The sequence below is a fragment of the Sorghum bicolor genome, chromosome 6 (genome assembly GCF_000003195.3).
Source record: "Sorghum bicolor cultivar BTx623 chromosome 6, Sorghum_bicolor_NCBIv3, whole genome shotgun sequence".
In the NCBI taxonomy this organism is placed as follows: domain Eukaryota; kingdom Viridiplantae; phylum Streptophyta; class Magnoliopsida; order Poales; family Poaceae; genus Sorghum; species Sorghum bicolor.
This window is the reverse complement of record NC_012875.2, coordinates 43,605,640-43,632,365: the sequence shown is the minus strand read 5'-3', so window position 1 is coordinate 43,632,365 and position 26,726 is coordinate 43,605,640. Positions and strand designations below refer to the sequence as shown.

The following is a 26,726-nucleotide window of genomic DNA, read 5'->3' as shown; positions in this document are numbered from 1 at the left end:
TCATTTTTTATTAGACTTTTTATTTGACCGTTCATCTTATTCAAATTTTTATATAAATATTATTTATTTTGTTATGACTTATTTTATTATTAGAGATAATTTAATAATAATTTTATTTATTTTATTATTTACATAAAATTTTTTGAATGAGACAAATTGTCAAAAAAGAACTCTATAAAAGTAAAAAAAAACGACACTTCCAATGAGACAGAGGACGGTAAAAAAGCTATCGATCACGAAGATTCGTGTGGGGTGTTTTAAAAAACAGGCTAAGGTGTTTAGCAATATATATATATATATATATATATATATATATATATATATATATATATATATATATATATATATATATATATTGGCGTACAATTTGGTGGCATTTGGTGTGATGTGACATAAAACTCGCCAAAACTGAAAGTGAGGTCAGAACTATTGATGGAACGAGGAGAGTCGATTAGTGATGGTATCTTCTCTTTGTAGTCCTGACCCACTCTACCCAATCCAATTGGAAATGAACTGTTCATATAAAGTCTTGAGACGCTTTTACTTTGGGAGAAGTGTTCAGATGCATTCTGATTCATAGCCGAATTTATTTCAAGAGCACTATTACATTTGAGCTTACAGCATATATTACTTTAGATTCAAATTGTATATTGCCCTTGCTTTGCGATAGCAGTCCGTTGCAGCAGTATGGTACAGTATTGCGAATTGCATTGAAGTTTGACAGTCCCCGTAAAGGGAGGCGGACGAATTGTTAACAGTAAGCTACTTTGACAAATGACAAGTTTGTCCTAGGGTTGGTGCATCTGTGATGATTGATAGATGCCCGCCTTCCAGAGATTCTCTGGTCAGAAACACCAATGCATCACAATCAGTAACGCAAGCTAGATGTTTAAAACTGTTTCATTTTCAGCGCGCTGGATCTGAAGGTACTGAATGTCTGAATGAATTATTTTAGTTTTTTTTTTTTTGGAAGTAACAAAAGGCAGTGGGTTAAATCTATCGTAACGCTCAGCTGTTTTTTTTTGCTGTTTGTCCTGAAACCTCAGCTGTTTCACTTTGCGCCTGGCCTGATACTTGTCGTGTCGACCACCACAACAGGGTCCAAGCTGTACCTGTTCATATCCCAACGATCAGCTGCAGCATAATCCATGCGTACGTGACGATGGCGCGCACACACACGCATGACGCATCAAACGGCACACGGCTGGCTGGCAGAGCGGTACACGGTTGGTTGGTTACGTTAGGTGCCCGCGCGATTTCTTCGACGCGGCGGAACGCGCGCTGCTGGTCCTCGTCCTACAACCATGCCGGCGCGATCGCTGTTGCCGCCGCCGCCGCCGCCGCGTCGCCCTACCAGTGCAGTGCAGTGCAATGAAGGCGCAGAGGTGACCAGTGCTCCGCGGTGACCATGTTCCGATCTGATCTGTTGCAGAGGTTGCGTGAACAAGCCGTGCAGGCACCTGTTTGGCCTGTGAAGAGTCCGTGGCTCCAACCGTGCAAGCATCGATCGCTGTAGCTGCAGCAGTCTAGAAAAGCTAGAAGCTTGTGTTTCTTCAGGGCCACACAGGAGGAGGGTTTATTATGCGGTAATAAAAAAAAAAAAGCTCTCCGCCAGGACTCGGGCCTTGTTTAGTTCACCCCGAAATCCAAAAAGTTTTCAAGATTTCCCGTCACATCGAATCTTGCGGCACATGCATGAAGCATTAAATATAGACAAAAACAAAAACTAATCACACAGTTTGACTGTAAATCACGAGCCGAATCTTTTGAACCTAGTTAGTATATGATTGGACAATATTTACCACAAACAAACGAAAGTGCTACAGTTTCGAAAACTTTTCAGTTTTCGGAACTAAACAAGTCCTCAGAAAGATTCGTGTGGAGTTGTAGATAGTGCCAATGAGAGAGCGCCTTATGGAACTTTTGACGATGTTAAGCTTTTCTTCGAAATTGGCATTGAGTTTCGCTTCATCTCTACGTACATCTTTGGCTCCCTTGCCTTGTTTAATTCACCTAAAAAACCAAAAAAAAATTCAAAATTTCTCGTTACATTGAATCTTGCGGCACCTAATTACATAGTTACCTGTCAATCGTGAGATAAATTTTTTGAGCCTAGTTAGTTTATAATTAGATAATAATTATTAAATAAAAATGAAAGTGCTACAGTACTGAAAACTAAAATATTTTGAGAACTAAACAAGGCCTAACTCAACTGAAAGAAAACTCTTGCCTAGGTCGCAGGCGCGCTTTGTTTGTTTGAGTGGTCTCTTTAGCTCTGGCAACCGAAGTTCATACAAGAAAAAAAACGAATTCTTTTCTAGAACTTTGAACTCTGGACCCCGCAAAATTTACTGTTTTTTTTTCTCAAAATAGTGCATCAGCCAGCAAGACGTGTTCTAATTGGCAGTCCAGCTGAGCTCTGAACCCCGCAAAATATACCGTAGTAGTAGTGTGATAAAAACAGATCAAGCAACGTTTTTCAGCTCAACTTGGCAGTCCAGGTTAGGCCTTGTTTACTTTCACTCAAAAACCCAAAAAATTTCAATATTCTCCATTACGTCGAATCTTTAGATGCATACATGGAGTATTAAATATAGATAAAAATAAAAACTAATTACACAATTTAGTCGGAATTGACGAGACGAATCTTTTGAGCCTAGTTAGTCCATGGTTAGACAATAATTACCACAAACAAACAAAAGTGTTACAGTGTCGCGAAATTTTTTCCTTTGGAAGCTAAACAAGACCGTAGTGCAGCAGCCAGCAAGACATGTTCTACATCTACGGTGACTTGTACTACGGCCCCATGCAAATTTTCACACGGGTTGAAGCCCGGTCAACATTAGACTTTTGCATTGCCCGGCTGTGCTTGGAATCGGATTGTCACTGCCATGCCTGTGTGAGATTGTCAAATCGTGATGAACAGCTATAGATTCGTGGACACCCTGTACGCCTGCTTGCGCGCATTCAAAACGAGACCGACTGCCGGTGACGGACGTGGGGACAAGGCAGTAGTACTTCCTCAGTAAGGCTTATTAATATATCTAGAAAATGTTTAATGACTACATCTAGGTCTTATTTAGATGATTTTTTTTTGCAAAATAGACACCGTAACACTTTCATTTGTATTTGATAAATATTGTTCAATAATAGATTAACTAGGCTTAAAAAAATCGTCTCGCAAATTACAGACAAAATATATAATTAGTTATTTTTTAGCCTGTATTTAATGTTCTATACATCCGCCGTAAGATTCGATGAACGGAAAATTCAAAAAAAATTGTAAATTTTTTCAGGAACTAAACGAAGCTCTACTATGTCTTACAAATTTTAGATGTGACGGAGAGATTGAAGGGAGCTCGCTACTAGAAAGAAGAATCGGAACACTTGAGCAAGATTTAAGTTTGTGTTTAGTTGGGCTTATTATGGCTTGGGCTCCACCTACAACTCAGACTGTAACAACACTATTCACAAGAGTCATTCTCTCTCTCATCAAATTAAGGAGATGTTTGACACGACTCCTCATGATAGGCTTCTTTAGAAGAGCCGAAGCCGTTTTGGAACAAATTGTGGCTTCATCAAAAAAGCTTCGGCTCCTCTGTTTACTCAAAAACGGCTCCTCCAAAAAAAACATTTTATAAGGCTCCTCTGGAGAAACTAAAGCTAGAGTAACTCTGCCAAACAGACCCTAAATGAACATGGAGTCTTTGTAGAGCCTGAGCCCGACTAAACGAGGCATTAAACTCCATTTAAAATTGGTAAAAAAATAAGAATTTTGGATATTTTATTTTTTAGAATTATTCCTATGAGAGCTTTAGAAACAAGTGATTGAATCATACGAATTTCTTTAGATTTTTATGGAATGAGTTTTTATATAAAAATATTATTGGGAAATAAGCATGAGGTCTAATATCTTATTTTTTTTTCCTTTGTGTATTAGACTTCCTGCATTCTTTCCAAGTACTCCCTCCATCCCAATTTATAAGTCATTGCAAGAATCTTGGAGAGTCAAAGCATCTCAAGTTTAACCAACATTATAAAAGAAATTAGAAAGATTTATGACATCAAATAGATATTACTATAAAAATATAACTAATGAAGAACCTAATGATACTTAGTTGGTATCATAAATGTTATTATATTATCATATAAATTTGGTCAAACTTAAGATGGTTTGAATCTCCAAAATTCTTGGAATGATTTATAATTTGAGATGGAGGGAGTAGCAATTAAACCCTTCTAAAAATTTCCATCGATAGATTTATGTAAGATTTTGATTGCGTAGACGACGCTTCACTCCAGTTCTACTTTTTTTTTCATTTGTACATGTAGGATCTTGAGTTCCAAATAGTTTATTCTTTACCATTCTTTGTATGTATATTTTAACAGTCTTGCTTTCCAACGAGTTTCTTACCATTCCCCGTTTCAGTGCGTCATTTAAAATACCAACATGCCAACGGAACCGACCATCGACCACAGACAGGAAACGGAATGATAAACAAAGTTGATTGAAGAATGGCGCGTAAGCCAAATGTGCGTAGAGTTGTTTGGAGTGAAATTTAAACTTTCCAACGGTGGCGAAACTAAAGCAAATTAGAAAGTGGTGTACTTGTTTTGTTTTGTAGGTGCATAAACAAATCTAATAGGTAATGCATATATGGTAAAAGTTTAATCAAATTCACTATTTTTGAATTTAAATGCACCACTTGTACATAACCTACCTTCGCCCCTACTCTCCAACACATATGATTAAGATGAATAAATGAGTATCTAAAAAGGCCTAACACATGAAGGGGATGCAATAATCTCAAAATCATGACATGTTAGTGAAGCATTTATACAGAACTGAGGAAAACACTAACACTGCTTAATGTTTGATATTCAGCTTGTAAGCCATGAAACATACTACTAAATGACTGGCAATACTGACAGATTCGGCAGATAAGCTCAAACAACAGGCTCGACAATGAGCTGCTCAAATGCCATGGATATCGTTGAGAAAACAGCTAATCAGCTGCTAACAGCAACAGGCACAGAGACGAACATGCTTCAGAGTTAGTAGATAAGTTATTATGTTAGTTCGCACGCAATAGACAAGCATCAAAAGGACAAATTGAAAACATGTAGAGAAAATAAAATATGGTCAATTAGTTGTCTAGGCATTAATCTATTCTGATGGTCAGCATCAACTAGTTTTAGCAACTGTACATCCACCATGGCTGCATTCAGGCCTCACCTTCCATTCTTCCATAAGGTGCACAAAACAATTCACAAAAAAAAAAAAAACTACAGTCTCTGAATGAGACAAGAAAAAAAAAGATTAAAAACAGCGAACACGGAACACCTCGGCCTCAGCTCAGCTCTTGCCGTCTTCCTCGTCAAAGGTTGCCGAGGAGTACTCCTCGAAGGTGATGCACGACGACGAGGGCGACTGGGACGGCAGCGACGGCGGCGACGACGCCTGCGGCTGCATGGTCACGAGAAGGTCGATGAATGCGCCGACGATGGCAGCGTGGACGCCCTTGGCGTTGAGCTTGAGGTACCACGCCAGGAGCTCCTCCAGGGCCTCCCAGTCGCGCAGCCCGTGCGCCGCCACCATCTCCGCCATGGACGCCCTGAAGTCGCCGTACGGGTCCTTGGACTCCACTGTCACCACCACCGCGCTGCTGCCCTTCGCCGCGACGGCCTCCGCCGCCGACTCGTCCCTGTCGCGCGGCGCGTCTGTCGTCGCTGGTTCCTCGCTGTTGACGCCTGCCACTGCCACTGCCGCGGTGGCCGCCTCGTTCTTGCCTCTCGCCGGCGTCACTCCCTGAAACCTCTGTCGAGTTAGAATCAGAACCGACCGGCTCGAATGGTGCCTTCTCGTCGGACGACGGACGGGACAAGAAGACGTGCAGAATGCGTTACCTGCTTCTTGGGCAAGAACTCTGCGCCGGCCGGCTCGAAGAACAGCCTCTCCGAACGCATGCCGCGCACGACGGCCGTCTCACGCAGCTCCGTCTCCTTGTCCTCCTCGTCCACCTGCTCCGCGACGGCAACGGCCTCTCCGAGCAACGACAGGGGGCTCCGGTCGACGCACGCCGCCACATCGATGGACGATGAGCGCCGGAGGAACTGCTCCGAGGTCGTGTCGTAGACGCTGTTCAGGGTCCGGAACACCGCGGCGTCGTCGTCCTTGGGCCCGCGGAACGAGCTGGTGCGCGGGTGCCGGCACGACGGCCAGGGCCACGCGGACGGCGGCGGCGGGTAGCAGCGCTGGGCGTAGTGCGCGGACGGGGTCGACGGCGCCGGCGGCGAGGCCGCAGAGGGCGGGCGCGCGTGCACGTCGCGGAACTTGTAGAGGATGGCGGCCAGGCTCTTCTTGGCCATGGCGGCGGGGTGGTGGCGGCGGCGCTTGAGCTTGTGGAAGTGGAGGTGGGGAGGGTGCAGGGAGGGAGGCATTGTGCCGCTCTCGAGTCTCGAGTGGCCGGGCGGGAGCTGGCCTTGCCGCTCTGTTCTGTTGCCATGTTTTATAGAAGGGCGGAGAAGAAGACGAGAGGGAGGAGGTCTTGGTCAATCGTCATGCTCATTTACTGTTGGGGTTGGAGAGGTTTCAGTGAGAAAATGAATACACCCATTGAATGGCTACTGGTAAAACATACAAAGACCACGTCAAATCTTTTTTTCCTTTGTTCTGAAATTCTTTACCAGGACCGGCCAATATTCATGGGACCGGCTTGTTCGCTTGAGCTTATCAGCCGAATCTGCCACTATTCAACAGTGTTTTTCTCTCATAACAAATCAGCCAACAGGGAAGAAAAGTTTGTTGATGCTAGGGTTTGTGGTTTCGGAGAAGGAGAGAGTGGGGGGGGGGGGGAGAGTTCTATGATTTAGGAGGGGGTCACGGGAGAGGATGTCGAACCGGCGATAACAGTGGCGACGAGATCGGGGGGAGGGCACTGCTTGACGATGAGATAAGAGAGGTCAGTCAAGTAGTTGGAGTGGCAGTGGTGTTGACTAGACAAGAAGTCGATTTAGTGATAACGGCAACAGAAGGAGGTGTTGCCTAGGTGGGGTGGTACGGTGGCGGGGGCACTAGAGCTCACGTCAGTGCTAGCTTGGATTTAGTGGGGGCAGAGGTGGAGGCAATGTGGGTGCCGCTAGAGCTAGGCGGAGTGGGGGTAGTGGGGGGAGTGCTGAGTGGAGAAGATAAGGTAGAGAAAGGAGTGGGATAGCAAAGTGCTTTCTGTATGCGCGTCCACGTGTTAGTGAAACTCACACTATTTTCTTTTTTTTACTAAACGAATACTAATTTTCTTATATGGTAACATGGTAATCTTTTAGCAAAAAAGAGACGGAATAGTATTTTTCACCACCTAACTTTTTGATTAACATGTCTTCTCTCAAATACACCTGAGCCTCTGTATTTTTCTTCACAAATCCTTGCCTTTAGGTTGAGTGAAAAAAATACATGCCTAGTTGATTTTGATATGTTAGAAAAGTCAAATAGCTACATTAATACTCCCTCAATTCTAAACTATAAGACATTCTAATTTTTTTGGGGAGAGTCAATGCATCTCAAGTTTGACCAAAGTTATAGAAAAAATTACAAAGATTTATAACATCAAATAGGTATTCTATAAAAATATAACTAATGAATAATTTAATAATATTGATTTGGTATCATAAATGTTATTATATTATTGTATAAATTTAATTAAACATAAGGTACTTTGGCTCTCTAAAAAAAGTTAAAATGACTTCCAATTTGTATGGAGCATGTGTTTCTACATGGATCACATGGGCCCATCCAGTGCCGGGATGAGGGATATAAATATTTGCCAGAAGAATATAACGAGTGAAGTGGAAGAGCCTTTCTCGTCTAGTACTGCAGCAATAATATACAATAAAACATATTGTATAAGTATACACCATTTGTCCTAAAAAGAATGTCATTTTAGCTATAAATCTAAACAATTGTTTAGATTCATAGCTAGAATGGTAATTTTTTTATGATAGAGGGTATACCTTATAAGCAAATAGATCGAGCGTGAGACGACATGACTTAGATCATGAAACCCTATACCATTAGCTATAAATCTAAATAGTTGTTCAGATTTATGACTAGAATGGTATTTTTTTTAAGACAAAGGGTATACCTTATAAGCAATAGATTGAACATGAGACGACATGGCTTAGATAATGAAACCCTATAAACGTTTATCCTAAGTGAAGATATCTAAAGAAGAATAGAGGAAGGACCTTCGGTCTTTCACTTTCTCCTGAGTTCTTTTGTACCTCTGTTGAGCTAGTGCAACCATGTCTGATTTTACTAAAAACTAGTCATACGTGATGAATTAGAAATTAGAGTTCTAATTGGTTTATTATACAGTCGGTAACCCAAACACATGACCCGTCACCAGTAGCAAATTTAAGAGATGTTGAGGGATAAAAACATAAAACTAATCCTAGGTAATCGAGGGGTTAAAATGCCTAATCCACCGAGGGAGTTAGCGAACTTTTTAAACAGTCGAAGCTTTCTGTTTTTGTGACAGATTGACAGAGGTCCAGAGTAGAGAGTAGTTAATTCTTGGCAGAAAGTTATGTGTTGTTCTACTGAACTTTTTCGACTTTTTTTTCTCTGAGATTGACATGTTTGTTGCAAAGATTGGGTGTGCTCATCATGTTTGTAGTTCGTAGCTGGGCTCTGATCAACAGCTTTTGTTTGCACTTTTTAAGTGCATTTTCTATATGTCCCAAGCTGCATTATTATAAACTAGTATTCTTGTGCCTAGCAGCTGTTTTCTGGCTTCCTGCTAGAAGAAGAAGAAATTCAGTCATTTATGTATTTATTTATTTTTGAGGAAGAGAGCACAAAATCTAAACAGCTAAAGCTGTGCTGGTCAAATAATGTCATGCTGTCTACAGGTCTTTGTGGGCATTGGTCCTATTTTGACCTGTGGATTGCTGTCCATCTCCTGAGAGCATTTACAGTGCACCGTGCATCTCTCTGCCTCATGCATGCTGGCACTCCCTGAATCCCACATTCATATTTTCCTGAACTGCTAGTACTGTAGTATACTGTTGAATAGTGTATTTGTAAAAAAAAAAGACAGATGCAAAAATCTACAGGATGCCTGGCACGATCTGCTAGCAATTGAATGAATGCAAGGTGGCAGGTGTAAGATGTTACTGTACATCTCGCACTTTTTATGGTCCTGCAAGTCCCGTAGTAAGGGCCTGTTTAGATTGGAGATGTAAATTTTTTGGGTGTCACATCGAATGTGTCGGAAGGATGTCGGGAGGGGTTTTTACAAACTAATAAAAAAACAGATTACATAGCTCGTCAGGAAACTGCAAGACAAATTTATTAAGCATAATTAATCTGTCATTAGCATATGTGGGTTACTGTAGCACTTAAGGCTAATCATGGAGTAACTAGGCTTAAAAGATTCGTCTCGCGATTCTCAGCTAAACTGTGTAATTAGTTTATTTTTTTATCTATATTTAATGTTCTATGTATGTGTCCAAAGATTCGATGGGATGGATGAAAAATTTTTTGGTGGGGAACTAAACAGGGCCTAAAAACTTGCATTGCAACAGGACATCCATCCATCCATCTGATGATCTTCTGAAGAAGCCATGCTCAGGTACATCAGGTGATGATGTTGATGCATCATGCATGGATGAAAGCATCTCGGACATCTCTCTGAAAGTTTTATATAGACGGAGATTGGATAGATCCATGCCTGACAGACAATCACAGGGTTGGTTGGGTTGGGCAATGTGACAAAAATTTGAAACTACCCATAGAAAAAAATCTCTCCCTTGGCCTCTTCTTCCCAGTTCCAAGAGAGATTATAAACAAGGCATACTCGCCACCACTCCTGCTCTCGCCGTTAGGCCCAACGCCACAACAGTGGGCAGTGGCCATGCCTGCACGCAGCTCCCTCGAGACGAGCTTCACCTCCACGCGCGGGCGTGTCCGTGTCGTCGTTCTCAAGGCGAGAAAAAGGCCATGTCCGATCGTTTGCTTAATAACTATATATGCGTAGTCCGGTCCGCCATTGCTGCTTTTCAGGAGGAAAAGAGCTTTGTCTGCTCGTGTCATTGTCATGCATGGTTAAAAGGTATACTACTGTTTGCCACCAGTGTTCTGCTGTTCTTTACGTCGAGTGGGAGTTATGCATGCACGTACGCGGCGCCGCCGTCGGATCAACCAACCGACGGTCCACCGGTTTTCGATCTTATAAGTTTGTGTTTGTCGCACACCATGGCTAATTAAGTAGTTTTTTCTGCATGTCTTTGACTATATCTTTGTGTTTCTGCCACTAGTGTATGTATCCTGGAAGTGCAGATGCAGCTTTCAAAAGATGGATATAATGCAGTGTGTACAAAATTTGATTTGAGGGGCAAATGGCCAAGAATATCCTCGTAATGCAGATGGTCCCTTAGATGTCTCTGCTGAGAGGCTTTCCATCCCTGTTCCTCAGGACAAGAAAAGCTAGGTTGGAATGGAATATTACAACCGGGCCACTTGCATTGGTATGGTTCCTATACTCCACAGAGAAAGCTGATGGATCCTACGGCTAAGGTTGACCCAACGTGGCAGCAGTGCTGGCTCTTTCCATGGCTGCTAGGCCTGTTCCCTTGGCAAAAGAACAGGCAATTATAAGCAGACAAACGCCAACATGCACGGCCATTTAGCTTTGGAGGAGCTTTTCTCCATGTTTTTGGATGCCACCTTCTTGTTCTCTTGTGCTGATGTTTCTTCTTGCTGAAAGCTTTGTTGTTGTTCAGGTTGTGTGGGTGGAGCAGAAGCCGCATATATGTCTGTTGTTGCAGGCGTTTTAAACTAAATGAAAAAAAAAACTACTAGTACGAGCTGATCAGTACAGCAACAATGTTGAGTGTGTTGGCAGTTTATTTAATAAGAGCCGTATAATCTGCTGGCTGTTTAGTGTGTTGCAGCTGATCTGTTTCAGATGGATTCAGTTTGTTCATCATATATAAGTAGCTTTTGTCTGTATACTATCATCAGCATGTGAGAAATCACGGGAAGATCAGAGAGTGCATGCATGCATATCTCTGAACTGAAGTCTGAACAAACAAACTCTGACTCGCAACAGTTAATTGGATCAGCGTCTTTTGAAAGAAATGACTCTTCAACTTATCATTGCACACGTAATCACCTTCGTGTTCGTGTTAGTTAGTTAGTTAACTAATTATGAAGGTCATTAGGCTGTTCCTCTGATAGTGCCGAATTATGGGAAACAGATTTATATGCCATTAGAATGGGAGAAGAAGAAGACACGTACTACATCTCTGACAATCTGAATTAATTAATTAACAACATCAACGTTCTACACAGCAAATCTTCATAGAACAAGTTCCAATCCAATTGAGTAAATGATGGAACGGAGTCAATAACTACGTACACGTACGCATAGCAAAAGAGTTCACAAGGATAATGATGCTCCGTCATCTGCACATGCAAAGTTGACTAGCTCCTTGTCTCTAGCACATCAAGCTGTGGTATAGAAGTGTCCCCCCCTGGGATTCCCACCGATCACCAGCTTCGAGCATGTTGAATTGCTCGAGGGACACACTGGCTGGAATTGAGAGCCTGCTGTTCCTTGTCCATTTCCATGACTCCTCCATGCATGGCATCCATGCATGATCGAAACGAACAGCACCACCAAGCGTGCACATAGTTTTCCACTCTTAGTGCTTGATGAACCGATCGTGTACACTACAGCATTGGGAACTGCATTAGCAGGACCTACATATATATGGCAATGGCAAATGGCATGGTGAAAAAAATGCACATGAGCCTTTGGTCCGTCCGACAAGAGTGGCCTAAACAAATCAGAGAGGTTGATGGTAGTAGGAGTAGTAGTAGTAGTAGTAGGTAGGCAGCCTCTTTGTTTTGTTGTGGCATGCCAATGATAGGGAGCACGTAGGCTGTGTTTTCTATCTATGTCGTCGGACCAGCAAAGATTCACCGGGCAAGGTGACCTGGTCGTTTGCCTAACATAGCTTATCCTCCTCCCAGATTCCTTCTCTGTTGTTTATCTGTAGTTTCTTTTCACTTGTTTTTTTTTCAATTTTGTTGCTTTACAGACTAGCTTGACTGTGCATCTTATCTGCCACCTCCGGATTTGAAATATAGTTTTGCACTTCTATTACATTTGATTTTTTTTTTGAGGGAATTCTATTACAAATCTGATGATCGATAATCCATACAGGCGGCGTGGGCCTGTGATTCTGTGGCCTGTGGGCTGGCCCACAAAGAAAGGCGCCCAGCCAAATCAGTCTCCTCTGGTCAAGCCACGGGTGTTCCGTGTTCGGGCCGACGAACCTCTGGGCCATGTTGGGCCAGAGTCAGATTGCTTGGTCCAACGCCAAACGAGCCCATGTTCAGCCAGCGGTTGCCGGTTGTGACCGTCGCTTTCGGAAGGCGACGCGAAGCGGCAGGCAGTGCTCGGCTTTCGTCGGCGCGTCGCCGTGACGCCGTCCGGAGGCCGAAGCTTCTCCTTGTCCTCGGCGGACGGGCGGAGGGGGTTCTGAAATCGAGGTGCGCAAATATAGGTGAGCCAGTTTCCACGGTTTGCGCTTTTGCTCAGCATCGGAGGCGGTTGAGGTGTCGATTTTTCTGTGGGTATTTTGGCATTTTAGCTAATGTATATATATTTCTTTCGGTTCATACAACCCTAGTTTTGAGCTACAATTCGTGCTTTGGTTCCAATTTTATGTCTCTCGTGCATGTCTCCAATATCGCTGTTTGACTGTAATGTCAGGCCGAGATTGCTTTTCTCCTCCCGTATCTTGTACTAGTCCCGTTTAGATATTTTAATGTGAGATGACGTGATGTGATCTCTGCAGGATCATAGCCGGCGACGTGCTTCGGAAACCTGTCGGCATTTGGGACCAATTGGTGGATGAATGGGGTCTGCATTAGGTGAATGTTTTTGTCTTTCGTCTTCAGATGTTGCGCTTAGGCCCCTTATGTCCCATTGGACTTGGACATATCAGGATAGTTGCAGCCAAGGATTTCTCTGTTTTCCTTTTCCCTTTTGACGACTGCAACCATTCAGGGAAATTGGAGTTCAGGGCTTCAGCCATTTTTTTAGTGCACTTTGCAGCCAAGGATTTCTCTGATTTCCTTTTCCCTTTTGATTGACTGCAAGCAGTCAGGGAAATTGGAAATTAAGGACTTTGCACTGTACTTTTTTAGTGCACTGTACTTTTCGTGATGTTTGAAGAAACATGCAAGGTTGCAATGTTATATTTCCTTTTTTATATGTACAATAAATTCAAATGAATTGCTTATTTGATTAACTTCTTAAATTTTATCTTTAATATCTGGAATTAAAAGATTCTGCATTCTGTATTGTTTATGCTTATGAGATAGAAGACACATTTAGCCAAAGCCTGAAAATATCCGTGCCTCCCATGGAGCTTCATTTTGTGACACACTCCACCATTGTGTCCTTATGGATATATTCACTGGTGTTGACCTTAGGTGCAGTTCCTTTTGCTCATTATTCTCTATGGTTCGGAAGATCCATTATTCCTCTTGTTCGTTAATTTCTTTCTTCACTGAATCTCCTGGTTTTGCCTTTGTTTCATTAAAATTATCTTGCAATTATTTTTTATATGAAAAATAATATGATTTGTGAGAATGGAAGCACACATTAATGAATAGTCCCTCGCTTCCAAAATGTAAGGTGTTTTTTTTTGTCCTACCTCATAAGTCAAACTTTTTAACCTTTGGTTGACCAAGTTTGTTGAAAAATATATTAACGTCTATAATACCAAATATACACACTATCAAGACATAGTTTATGATGGATTTAATGAAACTAATTTGGTGTTGTATATGTTGGTGCATTTTTCTATAAACTTGTTCAATTTAGAGAAGTTTGACTTCGGACAAAAATAAACACAATACAGTTTGGGACAGATGGAGTACTAAGTAATGTCTCGATATTCCTTTATTTGTTGTTTCACGTTCTTATGTTCTTTGGATTATCAGTTCTATCATACCCTGGTTCGGTTCCGCGCGGGTTTTTGCACTTGCCTATTTTCTTCTGCTTTAAGTGTGTTATAAATCGATGACTTGGTTGATTGTTTGAGAGTTGAGACCATGTGTTCGCTAGTTGTATATGACAAGGCAAGTACACATAGGCCCTTACGTTCACCAAACAAAACAGCTGAATTCATGGTAATTGTTAAATTAGCTACTTTTTTGTGTTTTACTGTCATATAGATATATTGTAATACACTTCAGCATGACATTCGATTTTTCTTTGTTTCTTGTTTCATTCTTATGTTGTTCATGTTTCTTTCTTCCTTTCCCTGTTAATAGCTCATTCCTTTTCTGTTGTCTTGTCACTGAACTACCATATTACAGCCTGAAACTTTGTTGTTTTCGTTAATGAATGAAATGAAAGGGACAAGCTTGCTATTTCAAGTCAACATGAATTAATGGGCACATCCTATATAGGCACATGTTCTTTGATCTTTTGATCTTTCTCCTTTTGATTTAATTCAAATCCACTTGGAGTAACCTGAGGCGCCTTTATCAAGTGAACTTAAATATATTGGCTTGACATAGTTGACCAAAGCAGCATTGTGTAAGGTTGTTGCGTAATAATGCTCATATTCAGATGGATGCACTATGGAAACAGAGTGACGCATGCTGAAATTAATCAGTATTTATTGCATGGCGTCACACCAACATTTTTTCAACCTTTTTTAAACATATCTCTTTCCAATTTGAAATTCCATCACCATTTCAATACTTGATGTCTTCATGGGTGATAGAGTTCATGAAGCACACATCTTTTTGTTGCAACGTGGACGCAGTAGTGCCAATTGATCAATCCAGCTAACCTGTGATACTAACATCCCATTTTTGGGGTTGACTGTTCTTTCTGTTTTTTCCCCTTCTTCCTATGTCGGGTGTCAATACCTTGTCCAACTCAGAATAATGAGGAAATCTTGGATTTGAAGCTCCTATGTATGATAGAATGAAGTTACTTCTCAATTTCACTCTATCAGGGTGAACTTTTCTTATCTTGAAACGAAAAGATAGGAAGTCTGGTCCTATGTCTAAACAAAACTATTACATTTAGAGCCGCAAAGGAAGGAAACAAGGATGAAAGATATAGCCCTCGTCAGTGTATCTGTGATATATCAAAACTTTGATACTAGCGTATGGGTGCTAGCTTCGCAATTTTAGTATGGATATATCACAGTTACACTGAAGAAATGACTGGACAAAAAAGAACTACTGGACCTAGGACTTCATATAGCTCTTTTTCTTGATGTTGTGCGGCCTAATGGAACCATATTGCTCATCCCCTCCTGCTCCTCCTGCTGCTATTATTACTGTTGTTCTTACTGTTGCTGTTGTTGTCCTGCAGGAAGTCAAGGAGAACAGGGCTCTTGCACTGGGGGCACCGAGGGTCATCTTGTGGGAGCATGACGTAGATGAAGCAGCGAGGACAGGCAGCAAGAACCATGGATGTGGCCTCAGGGCTGTTGGACCACTGAAGGCCATGCTCGTTCTCTGACGACAGGCAGGAGCTTGGGGATGACTCCTCATCAGCCATCGCCCTCCTGGAGGAGCCCCCTGTTGCAGGAAGCGAGAGGTTCAGTTTCAGGTCAAGGCCCCTAGAGCTCTTCCTGTTGCTGCGGCTCATCCTTTGGAGGTATGTGCTGTCTGCATCCATCAAACGTTGAATCAGCTGATTGAGATACACTTCAGAATGGATGCTCTACTGTTACGAGGATTAGAGGCCTAGATACAGATGATAGGGGACTTACTGTTTTGCAGAGTGACGAGGCGCTGGATGCAAGCAGCCGGAGATGAGAGCGATGTGAAATGCTCCGGAAGGAGAGGACTATGAGCTTTAGAATGCTCAGAGGTGTTTCTTTGGTGTTGTTGGAGAAGAAATGGCTGGTATTTATAGGGGAAGAAGGATGGGAGGTCAATTGGTTTTCTTTAATGTGACAGTAAGAGCTACGCTCCCATTTAATTATTACTCTCTACTATCTCATAGTAGTAGCAATAGTACAACTGTACGCATTTTATTGCCTATCATATTCATGGTTGGGGAGTGGCAAAGGAAGGATTGAATATGCGTTGGGTGGAAGAGAAGTGCTAGGTGAGAGGTTTTGTGGTGGCTTGTTGGGTCATATGCAAAAGATCAACAAATCAGAATGAGGAAAACAGGACCTGGGACACATAACTACAGTTGAGTTTTTGTTGCTTTTTACACAACTTTAACCAGTCCTGGGAAACTTTTACCTGGTGCTTAACAAGTAAATTTTTATTGTTAATCAGTATTTTTAGCCAGCTAGCAATGCACTTGCTCAACAACATTTTCTAGATTTAGGCTTATTTTTTTTATTGCATTTGGGTGAGAGGTTAAACTCACTATCTATATTTAAAAACATGTTCCAATTTTTTGAAAATGACTGACATCCCACAGATTTTAGGAATAAATACCTTATGTGCCACTGGAAAGTTAGTTGGGCCAATCAGATAATTATGACAATTATTATTTGTTGTGCAGTTGAGTGTTGAAACCACCAATTTCGTTTCCTTTTGATTATTTATAAAGCTTGTACAGTTGAAATTTGACTGGCTTCCAATTGATTATTTATAAAGCTTGTGCAGTTGAAATTTGACTGGCTCCCAATTGATTTCACAACTTGATGTGGCCATGAATGGAGTTTATTGGGCACAGTATTTCAAATGCACAGTATTGCTAAATGAGCACTAAATGGGCTTGAATGTTGAGCCATTTTTCTTGTTTAGATATTTAAATAAATGAGGCTCTTGAATATAGATGGAGTAGGTATTTAGGTCTTTGAATGACGCAAGGCAAGTCCTGTGCACCCATACATTGCCTGGTGCGCATCTTGATACAATGGCTAAGAGATAAGCAAACTCATTAATGCCACTTTGTTTGATGCACATAAGAGCAGCCTCCTCTAATGTCATCTCCCTCCCACCCTATGAATTGCAGCTCTGGGATTTTGATTGTTTCCAGCTTGCAGTGTTTAAATGCTGACAGCGTATATATTAAATTCGATGGTTGACTTGTTAGTATTCTGGAGATATTTGCATCCCGGGTTTGCGACTTAATCGCCTTTCGATTAAGAAAAGGGTGAAAATTTGTTCCTCAAGTCATATCATAGTAGCAACCCACTAATGTAATCCCCCAAGATTGCTTCCATATCCCACCTTGGTTAATGATGATGACACACAACTCACTTAAAGTTGTTTTGGTTTGTGTGTTGCATTGGGTCTGGTCAATGGTACTGCCTGCTAATCTACATGGTAGAGAGAGAGAGAGGCCATCTGTCCATTTCTTTTCTCTTGTGTCTTTGCTGGAGCTAATCCCAGCATTAATGCCACTTTTTTGGGGCAAATAGAAGCAGTAATTAATGGTTTTGGGATCCAGAGCCAAATTGTAATCGCCTTGGGTTCAAAGATTGAAATTTCGCTTTACCCGATCGCATATTATTTTGCCATCATTCGCCATGATTCGATGCTGACGTGTTTAACATTGCAGGAGAAGGCTCGGAGTTGAATGCGACTTCAGCCCAACTACGGAGAGACATGGGGGGTTGACCTGAATGTGGTGTGGGCTCATAACTGTGGCACTAGGTTAGTATTAGTACAGGATATAGTTTAAAAATGATTTTGCATGTATAATTTGTGATTAGTCGGTGTTTTGGGACCAATCCCATGTGCCCTTCTTTAAATTCATGGCGCGATCTAAGGTGTTAACGAAAATTAGCCCCATGCTTTAGTCATGCCGTGTGCGTCCGTTCGTCTGTTGCAACCGGCAATACTATTCTTTGTCCATGGAGAAGTTCGCGGAGCAATTTATGGAAATGTGTATGGACAACAAGTTTTTCTTTTGAATTCATTTTTGCGTGTAGTAATTTATCTTGAGTATATAATGACGCCCATATGGTGTTAACTGTTGATGACCTACCCTTCCGTGATTTGAGTGCAATTTAAACTCCATTCTCAAGTCATAGACTCGTAGGTGGCTAGGATAGTCGATCGAGCTGAGGACTGCTCTCGTAGTGCCGTAAACATTTCTGTTCTCTGGTAATAATAATAAAAAAAACATTTCTGTTCTGCATAAAACACACCAGTTAGCAACACACGTTTTAGGTCATGCAATTGTGGTTTGTAATTATTTGCTATTTTATTTTCCACAGCAACAAAAGGTTCTCTGGTAAATTACCATACAGTAATTTAAAAATGTGCCACTAACAAATTTTTAGATCCTAGTTTTTTTTCTTAACTTTCTAGAATTTTCTAGATACTTCTCAAATCATGCATTCCTGAAGCTTTCTCGCCTTCTGAAATATTTCCATGGTTAACCCTACTTGCTTCTACAAAATATCATTTCTAATCCCTTATAAGCACCGCATCTATGTCATCTAGCAATCCTCTTGGTCTAAAATTTACCTTGCCAGCAGCAGCCTGGTGCCCAATAACCAAGATGGAATAAATACTGCATTTGCAAGGACATCTTTGATGTCTCATCCTCAATTGTTCTAGATACAATGAGGTGATATGGGTCAGCTAATCACATAACACTGATAACATTAACCAAAAACTTATCAGTAAAACATTTGCCCAAAGATCTCAATAATTTGAAGTAATGTGTGTCGTGGCTGCCCCAAGATCTCAAGAATTTGAAATTAGGTGTATCATAATCCAGGATATGTAAATGTGACACTGATTTGTAAATCTGAGATCTCATATTATATACTGTCTGCAATCCCCTCATCCTGAAAAGAGAGGGAGAAAAATGAATCATATAACAAATTATTGTACTAGGAACTTCTAAACTCATATAATCACAATTCAATTCCCAATTTACCTGATACTAATTTAATCTCCAATTTACCTGATGCTAACATTTTTGTCAATAAAAGAAAAGATATATAGAAAAAACAAAGAGCAATCTTCTTATTGGCGGTTGGCATTAGTTTTCCATGACTTCCCCTATTGTTGCGTTGGAAGAATAAACAAATACATCATCCCACCCACGAAGGGAACATCTTACCAATATCTTAGCCTCGTGACACCGTGGGGTTTAAGTGCCACAGTGCTCTGTAACTCGCGGTTCAAAAGCGAGTTAAGGCTAAATATCATATTCTAATCACAAAGGAAAAAGATCCTGCGCATTAATGTTGCAGGGGCGAGTCAAACACCTAATCTTATCACACACGCACGAGCGCGTCCAACTAACGATGCATTAAAGCATCCGAAGCATCCTTCAAAAACTAAAAGAATAATGAAGCATTAAGCTTAAGAACTTGTTTAACCTATTAGTTTGAAGATAGTGGACTAAGAGTGCAGGCATCACATTAATATTCCTTTTAATGCTAGCACGAACCCAGGAGTAGACTACTGCAAGAAACTGACGTTGTTAGAGGGAACAAAGCATTAACCCCGGTTGCTTGAAGATACTGCCATGAACATCATAGCCCAACTTGAATAAACAACACAAAAAAAATTGAACCTCCATAATACCATCATAAGTGTCATTAGTTCAAACTATAGTCCTAATGTCAACCCATATGACCACTCTAGATCTTGTTCAATATTTTTTTTGGTTCATGTCCTGTTCTATCTTACATTTGTCTTATATGCTCTAAATAGTTCAATTGTCATTCTATATTTGTTTGCATATTTTTGTAGCAGATATTCTCAAGCACTGCTGTAACGTGACATGATATTATTGAAACGACAGGACAGTTGATGAAATTATTAAGCCAAGCAGAGAGTTTTATCAATCAAAAGTTGAATAGTTTCAAGCCACCTGCCAAAAAATGTATATCATACGGTTTAGTCATTCGTACAAATGAATTGTATGAGGCTCATCATTATAATAATCCGTATACCCCTTCTTCATCAGATTTCCCCTAAATATATCAGAAGCCTCATACGCACATAAATTTTTTAGTCAAACAATCAACCTCAATCACCTAACAAAGATCCAGCAGGACAAATTTTAACACCCCATCCTCATCGCGCCAAGCACTGAGCAGTGAGGCTCCTTCAAAGAGGAATATTACAGGATTCAGTACGTGCATCATAATGGTAGACATGTGCCACGAGCCCAAGACATGCACATACACTCGTGTGCATGCCCACAAGAAGACAGTGCTCACAGGCACACATCCCACTAAGAATCTAACACGGATCAACCAGATAAGCAGAGAGTTTAAATATTTTTTATGTGCTGCCAAATTATTTTTATTACTGCTGCGGAACTACTAATATGAATATCATAAGTCAGTGTTTGAAGCCAAGTGCAGCAAGATCATTGACCTAGGAGAGCAGTATTGGTGCAGCACCTTCGACATGAAGATAAGTTTGTCTGCCATAAACGGGCCGTAACAGATCCACACACCAAAAAAAGAAAAGGTCGTGCGCCACCTATGGAAGAGGCTCCAACAGGCTAGGTGGGTAGCCACTAGGTGAGGTTTATATACCTAGGATAGCACATGTAAGCACTAACCTACAAGAACAGCTGCACAGATATTTGGTATCTACGGATGTACTAATCTCTCTTTTATAATCCGAAAAGGCTGAGGAACATCATGGATATGATCCCACCACATTTCATTCATGCATATGTTCAAGCTCAACTCCAGCTCAAAATCGTACTTTTGCTTTTGCCATAATAATGAAAAAGAAAATGTCACATAGCAAAGCAAATATAATAAAGCAATTCATGGTCTGCCTAATAATTACTAAACATATGCTGAGTTGCCCGTTTTCTAGTTAGATCAGCTCCATACCATTTTACAAGTAAACGTGTCTCACAAGGAAATCAGTTAGTTACTGATTACAAACATGTACCACCCCATATCTATTACTCTTAATACCATGGCCTTATAAAGTCTGAAAACTATTATGAGCTCTGACATTTCTCAAACATATAATACTAGACTACAAAATCACATATTAGTTATCTTGTACTCCCTCTGTCTCTGAAAGCTTCAATTCCTAGAATCCGTGCCAGTCAAACTTGTTTAACTTTGACCAACTTTATAGGAAAAAGCATCAATATGTATAACATAAAATGAGTATCTTATAAAAATATATTCAATGATAAATCTAATGGTATTAATTTGGTACTATAAATCTTAGCGTTTTTTCTATAAATTTGGTCAAAGTTTCAAAAGTTTGACTTAAGACAACTCTAGAAGTTGCAGCTTTCAGGGACGGAGGGAGTATGCTGGTATGCAGCCAAAAAGGCAAGCACTGTGAAAGGTGGTCCACTTAATCCATATAGAAACCAGTCTAATCACTTTCTTTAAGACTAGGACGAGAGCATAATTTAACAGAGGTGGCATGTTGCCTACTCACTTACTCTAGCACCGATTCTGCAACCAGCCATAACCAGAGGTATCCCAAATGGAAGCATCTGAAAGTATCTTTCCTCAAACCAGAACATAAATAACATGTGAGCATTAATGGCAGCAGCTTGACATGTTAGTGTAATGACTAAAACACTGCCTGGTGGACTTTCAAGTTACGAGAACACAGCTATGGGTGTGCTTGGAACGCCTCTGCATCCGCGGGCTCTGCTGCCGGAGCTGGAGCTGCAAATCATGGCTCCATCTCCGTACACAAAAAGGGCTCCGGCTCCTCCAAAAGCGCTTCTCCTCGCGTCACCGTTTGGTGCAGCTCCTCCTGCTCTAGTGCAGGAGCTGCAGGCAGAGCTGGAGCGCCACCAAACAGGCTCCTGTTTGGTTTTTTGGAGCTGGCAAAGTTTGCCTGGGCTAGCCAACAATCCCAAGTGTTGGATTTTGGAGACCTGGGGGTGGAGATTGATGCCTGGCCAAGTTGCCGGGTACCAGGGCTCCAACCAAACAGCCACGCACAAGGGCTGCACATGAGTATAATGGAGTGAACCTCCCTAGGCTCGGCCAAAGCTCATGGAGGCTCAAGCTTGTTTCAATATAAATTCTTCTATGAAAGCTCGCCAAAGCTCAGGCTCAGCTCATGAAAACTGGGCAACTACATTTTAACATAGTGCGTTGTATGCAAGCTTGGACAAAGATTTAGCAGAATGATCTCATTCTCAGCTCAAAATTTTGGGATGGATACATCATGTCTTGGGGGAAACTAAGGACTGAGTCAAGCCTTAACCACACTAATCGAGTTCAATATAATGAGGCCCACGAGCTTGGGTCTAGGCATGAGCTCAGCTTATGAAGAGTTTGAACTGAGCTCATTGAGATCTTTTGACAGAACTGTATATGAACCATAAATCAACAAGTCATATTTTCAAGCCCTTCTCCAGAACTGAAAGCCTGAAACTACCACACCATTGGTCTCAGACCTGACAGATAACAATATAAGGTGTGCCTTCAGATTTTTCAAACGTGACAGTAATCAGAAAGGATTGGCGTATTACTGCTACAGAAACTCAAACAAATTTCACCTGAATATTGGCTCTCACTATGATTACAGGAACTAACAGTTTTCAATTTTTCACCCATGAACTTGACAATGGCCCAGCACTTCTCCAATTTCTACTGCCAAACCGTGTTCCTCTAAAGCACAGGGCATGCAGCTTTTTCCGGCCATGGCTCAGCTTCTTCGCCGCACCTCCCTCCACTCCCACTCAACCTCCACCTACTGCTCCTTCTGTGTCCCTCAGCTCTCCTAAGATGAGATCCCCTCCATGGTGGCGGCAGGAGCTGAGCAGCCTCTAGACTGGTGCAGGCCCCGTCGGCCCAAGCTCTGCCTCCATGGGGGCAAAGAAGGGGAGGCCGCGGTCACGGATGCGCGGTCGGGCGTGCAGGAGAGGGCATGAGGTAGGCATTGATTTGGCCTGGCAGCGGTGCGCAGGGAGATTGAGTCAGAGAGGATCGGTAGCAGAACGGTAAGAAAAAGAGAAACCAGGCTTGCTGCCCCTGCTGCTCTGGCAAGTCGGTGGACAGGATGGCGCCTCTGGTACAGGCTATGGCATGTGGGTCCCAAAGGAGTTTTTTCATGAAAAAGCCATAGAAAAGCCAGGTTGCCAAACACAATGGTTTCATCTCCACTTCTCCAACCTTCTCTAGGCAGCTGGCAAAAGCTGCTTAAGAAAAAAACTTAGGCTATCAATATCTCAGTCGTGCAGTTATCATACTGGCACAAACATGTTCGAGTGCACATCACATTTTAGATGCGAGTATGCTTGCACATTCACACCCAATGGAAATGTATATAACTTTATACTTTTGGCACAAACATTCTGAGTCATAGGAAGATATTATGTTCAAATTCAACAGTGTGACATTATGGTTCAAATTTGGTCTTCCTATTTACTCTATATATGGTCAGTTACTTTGGACCTCTTGAAAACGAATGCAACCTACTATTTTTTTTCAAACGATGTGTCACCTGCTAGGTATAACTTAAACATATATTCACAGTAGCAAACAGCAGACCATGGAAGCACTAAGAATATTGGACAAAAGGGCAGAGAAATTGTGTTCCCTGTTCTTGACAAGTTAATCATAAGGAAAGTGTGTTCTGCACAGTATTACCAATAGGCATGCAACTTTTCTTCTGATTCTTAAGGATCAAGATTAGAAGTACCTTAATAGCAAATGTCAAAACTTTGCGCCTTAATCAGGGCCATATTTCAATATTTGTACAGCAGCACCCTGATCTTTCACAGTACCTGAAATGAATTACCGATACAATCATCAAAAGAATATTCCAGGCACTGGAAGTTCAAGGCCCAAATGAAACCATGGTATCGACACTTGCCTATACCCCTAGACGAAAAGAGCACAAGTTTTTCTTTAACTTGAGAGGTGGTGTTTGACAGCTGATATAAGTTTTTACAAAAGGTCAAGTAGAGCTAAATTAACTTGGTAGAATTTAACATAGTGTGGTCCAAAGTTAAATTTTGATATTATAACAAGATGAAAGGGTGCTCTCAAAACAATAGATATTCAGCTAATGCAAGACCATAGGACATTAGGATGCAAGCACCTATTATAAAATAGTTCAAGTTGCAAGAAAAAAATTGTATTTGTATTTCAAAAGAGCCTCAGCTAACTAACAGACTATGCTAATCCAAACTTCTTATATAAGTAAACCAAGGGCAGCAACCATTTCCTTGTATCAACAACAGCAGTTTATTTGCTGTAAGTCAGAGTTAACCAGTAATAATCATGAAAAACAAACGCTAGGATTAAAATGCAATAATTTGATGCAGTCTGAACAACAAAAAGCTAAAGGAAAGACTAAGTGGGAAGAAGCACTCACAAGAAACCATTTCATCAGCAATGGCAACAGTGAATGATCTCACCAAAAAATCAAAGCATCCTTCCAGCTCCGAGTCGGACAATGTGAACACTAAGCTAATAGAAGTCTCTTAACTCAGTCCAGATGTCCCCCACCAATGAGGTTGGGTTTGAGTGTATGTGTGTGTGTTTGGTATGGCTGCGTTGGTGTGGTGGTCTTTTGGTTTTTGTACACTGGTGTTCTTCTCAATCCAATGGTACGTAGCTCCCCAGCGTATTGGAGAAAAAAGTTTCTCCAATGTATAAACTCAGCCTGTTCACCAGCAAGTCTATATCATCATATGATGAACTTCAACCATATGCATTGAGTATGATATCTCGTTTTCTGTTTATTTCATAACCGTCATGAGGTCTTTTTTCTTCATTCACAGCCTCGTCAAGTTTTCAGTGGGGGCCAGTAACATGATACAAGATAAATACACCATTCTGGTCGACACTGCTTCACGGCAGAACTACAGTACGGCCTGCTATTTTGGTTATTCTCTTTCCAGTCATCTCATCCCTAACTTCAGAAACATCTCCCCACCTGTCAATGTTAGCATACATATTTGACAGGGAGACATAATTTCCAGCATTATCCGGTTCAATTTCGAAAAGTTTCTTTGCTGCAATTTTTCCAAGCTCAATATTACAGTGAAGCTTGCATCCACCCAATAGTGCACCCCATGCTCCAGGATGAGGTTTCCCAGGCATTGACATGATAAGCTGATATGCATCTTCTAGCATACCACAACGTCCAAGAAGACTGACAAGGCAACCATAGTGCTCACCAGATGGCACAATCAAGTACACATTCTTCATCATATCAAAGAACTTCTTCGCTTCTTCTACTAGACCAGCATGACTGCAAGCTGTTAAAACAACTGTAAACGCAGCATTATCGGGGGAGAGGCCCTCCAAAAGCATCTGAGAGAAAAGTTCAACAGCCTTATTAGCTGAACCATGGAGGCAGTGACCTTGCATCAGTGAACAATATGAAAACACATCTCGAACTGGCATAGACTCAAACAAAACAGTAGCCCTCTCCAAGTTCCCACACTTTGCATTCATGTTCACAAGACCAGCCAACACATGAGCATTTTTCATATCTATAGAGTACTTTGTGACGTAATCTTCAATCCACCTTGCCAACCTGATGTTACCTAGTTGGGAGCATGCAGACATCAGGCCAACAACAAGAAGTTCGTCTGGGTGTATGCCTTGCCCTTGGAACTCATCAAAAGTCCTCAAAGCCTCCCCAGGGTAACCATTCTGTGCATAACCTGATATCATCACTGACCATGAGAACAGATCACGGTCCTCTAACTTATCAAACAACAACCTCGCAATTTCCATGTTCCCTGTCTTTGCATATCCGCCAATCAAAGATGTACATGCTGTGGCAGTTCTCTCAGGCATTTCATCAAACAGCCTCTTTGCGCCCTCCAAGTCCCCACACTTCACATAACCATCAACCATCAAATTCCAGTGCACAGCGTTCCGGTGAGGCATTCTTTCAAACAGCTCTCTGGCTGTCACGATGTCACCATTGTTGACATAGGCAACGATAATGGCGGTCCAGGAAACCTCACTGGGGATGTCGATTTGATCAAATAGCGCCCGGGCCGAGCCAGCCACGCCACACCTGCCGTAGAGCTGGATGAGCGCCGTGCGAATGAAGAGGTCGGCGTGCACGCCGAGGCGGATAGCGGCGGCGTGCAGGGCTTGTCCAGCGGGGAGGCAGGATACGCGGGCGCACGCTCGGAGGAGGGAAGGGAACGAGAAGGAGTCCGGGAGCGCGGCCTGTCGGAGGAGGTTGAACTCCGTGAGCGCGGCGTGGAGCGGGGCGTGGCGGGCGAGCGACGCGAGCACGGCGTTGCGGAGGCGGAGCGGGGCGGCGTAGGGGTCAGGAAGCGCGGCGACCAACGAGGCGGCGACGGAGGGGCACTCGAGGGCATCGCAGGCAGCGGCGAAGCGGGCGAGGAGGGCGTGGTGGCTGTGGAGGCCGAGGCGGATGATGCGGGCGTGGAGCTGGGAGAGGCAGCGCGCGGTGCGGCAGCGGCCGAGGAGGGTGGCGACCGCCGGGGATGGCCGGCTGGCGGCGGCGGCCGCCGCGGCGGAGAGGAACGGGGACGCGCGGGCATTGCAGGCGGCGGCGAAGCGGGGTAGGAGGGTTTGATGGTTGTGATCGCCGAGGCTGATGATGCGGCGGGCTGTGCGGCAGCGGCCGAAGAGGGTGGCGACCGCAGGGGATGGCCGACCGACGGCGGTTGTCATGCGGCTGCGGCGGCGAGTCGGCAGGCGGGTTGTGGCATTTGCGTTTGCCTTGCCTTCTTTCCGCCTTTTGAAATCGATGCTCCTGGTTTTGGACTTCGGGCTTCGGGGCGCTTGGGCCGACTCGT

General features: G+C 42.4%; 3 protein-coding genes and 1 long non-coding RNA gene across 7 annotated transcripts; 1 reads left to right on the top strand and 3 right to left on the bottom strand.

The window, feature by feature from the left end:
• LOC8072997 (transcription repressor OFP13) lies at positions 5,129-6,472 on the bottom strand. 2 transcript variants are annotated; one of them, XM_021463924.1, is made up of 2 exons: positions 5,908-6,472; positions 5,129-5,818 (listed from the first exon to the last, which is right to left on the bottom strand). In XM_021463924.1, exons 1-2 carry the CDS (start codon positions 6,439-6,441, stop codon positions 5,357-5,359), a joined length of 996 nt encoding a protein of 331 aa, XP_021319599.1. In that variant the 5' UTR covers positions 6,442-6,472; the 3' UTR covers positions 5,129-5,356. The 2 variants fall into 2 exon arrangements, with proteins under 2 accessions (XP_021319599.1, XP_021319600.1); XM_021463925.1 differs by having other exon boundaries at positions 5,129-5,809.
• Positions 12,413-17,928, top strand: LOC110436188. Of its 2 annotated transcripts, none has more exons than XR_002453925.1 (5): positions 12,413-12,570; positions 12,865-12,940; positions 15,411-15,698; positions 15,824-16,243; positions 17,571-17,928. It is a non-coding gene; the product is annotated as an uncharacterized LOC110436188 (long non-coding RNA). The 2 variants fall into 2 exon arrangements; XR_002453924.1 differs by having other exon boundaries at positions 12,415-12,570; positions 15,824-16,002.
• LOC8072996 lies at positions 14,986-15,921 on the bottom strand. Its single transcript, XM_002446396.2, has 2 exons — positions 15,814-15,921; positions 14,986-15,709 (listed from the first exon to the last, which is right to left on the bottom strand). The coding sequence occupies exon 2, from the start codon at positions 15,687-15,689 to the stop codon at positions 15,342-15,344; it is 348 nt and encodes a 115-aa protein (XP_002446441.1). The 5' UTR covers positions 15,690-15,709; positions 15,814-15,921; the 3' UTR covers positions 14,986-15,341.
• LOC8072995 (putative pentatricopeptide repeat-containing protein At5g37570) lies at positions 18,536-26,652 on the bottom strand. 2 transcript variants are annotated; one of them, XM_021462507.1, is made up of 3 exons: positions 24,308-26,652; positions 23,630-23,714; positions 18,536-18,810 (listed from the first exon to the last, which is right to left on the bottom strand). In XM_021462507.1, exon 1 carries the CDS (start codon positions 26,599-26,601, stop codon positions 24,787-24,789), a length of 1,815 nt encoding a protein of 604 aa, XP_021318182.1. In that variant the 5' UTR covers positions 26,602-26,652; the 3' UTR covers positions 18,536-18,810; positions 23,630-23,714; positions 24,308-24,786. The 2 variants fall into 2 exon arrangements, with proteins under 2 accessions (XP_021318182.1, XP_002446440.2); XM_002446395.2 differs by lacking the exon at positions 18,536-18,810 and having other exon boundaries at positions 23,498-23,714.

Excerpts from the sequence above, each read along its gene's own strand:
- LOC8072996 (XM_002446396.2), bottom strand. The coding sequence starts at position 15,689 with ATGAGCCGCAGCAACAGGAAGAGCTCTAGGGGCCTTGACCTGAAACTG.
- LOC8072995 (XM_021462507.1), bottom strand. The coding sequence starts at position 26,601 with ATGACAACCGCCGTCGGTCGGCCATCCCCTGCGGTCGCCACCCTCTTC.
- LOC8072997 (XM_021463924.1), bottom strand. The coding sequence starts at position 6,441 with ATGCCTCCCTCCCTGCACCCTCCCCACCTCCACTTCCACAAGCTCAAG. Across the intron at positions 5,819-5,907 it reads AGTTCTTGCCCAAGAAGCAG|AGGTTTCAGGGAGTGACGCC; the intron begins GTAACGCATTCT and ends CTAACTCGACAG.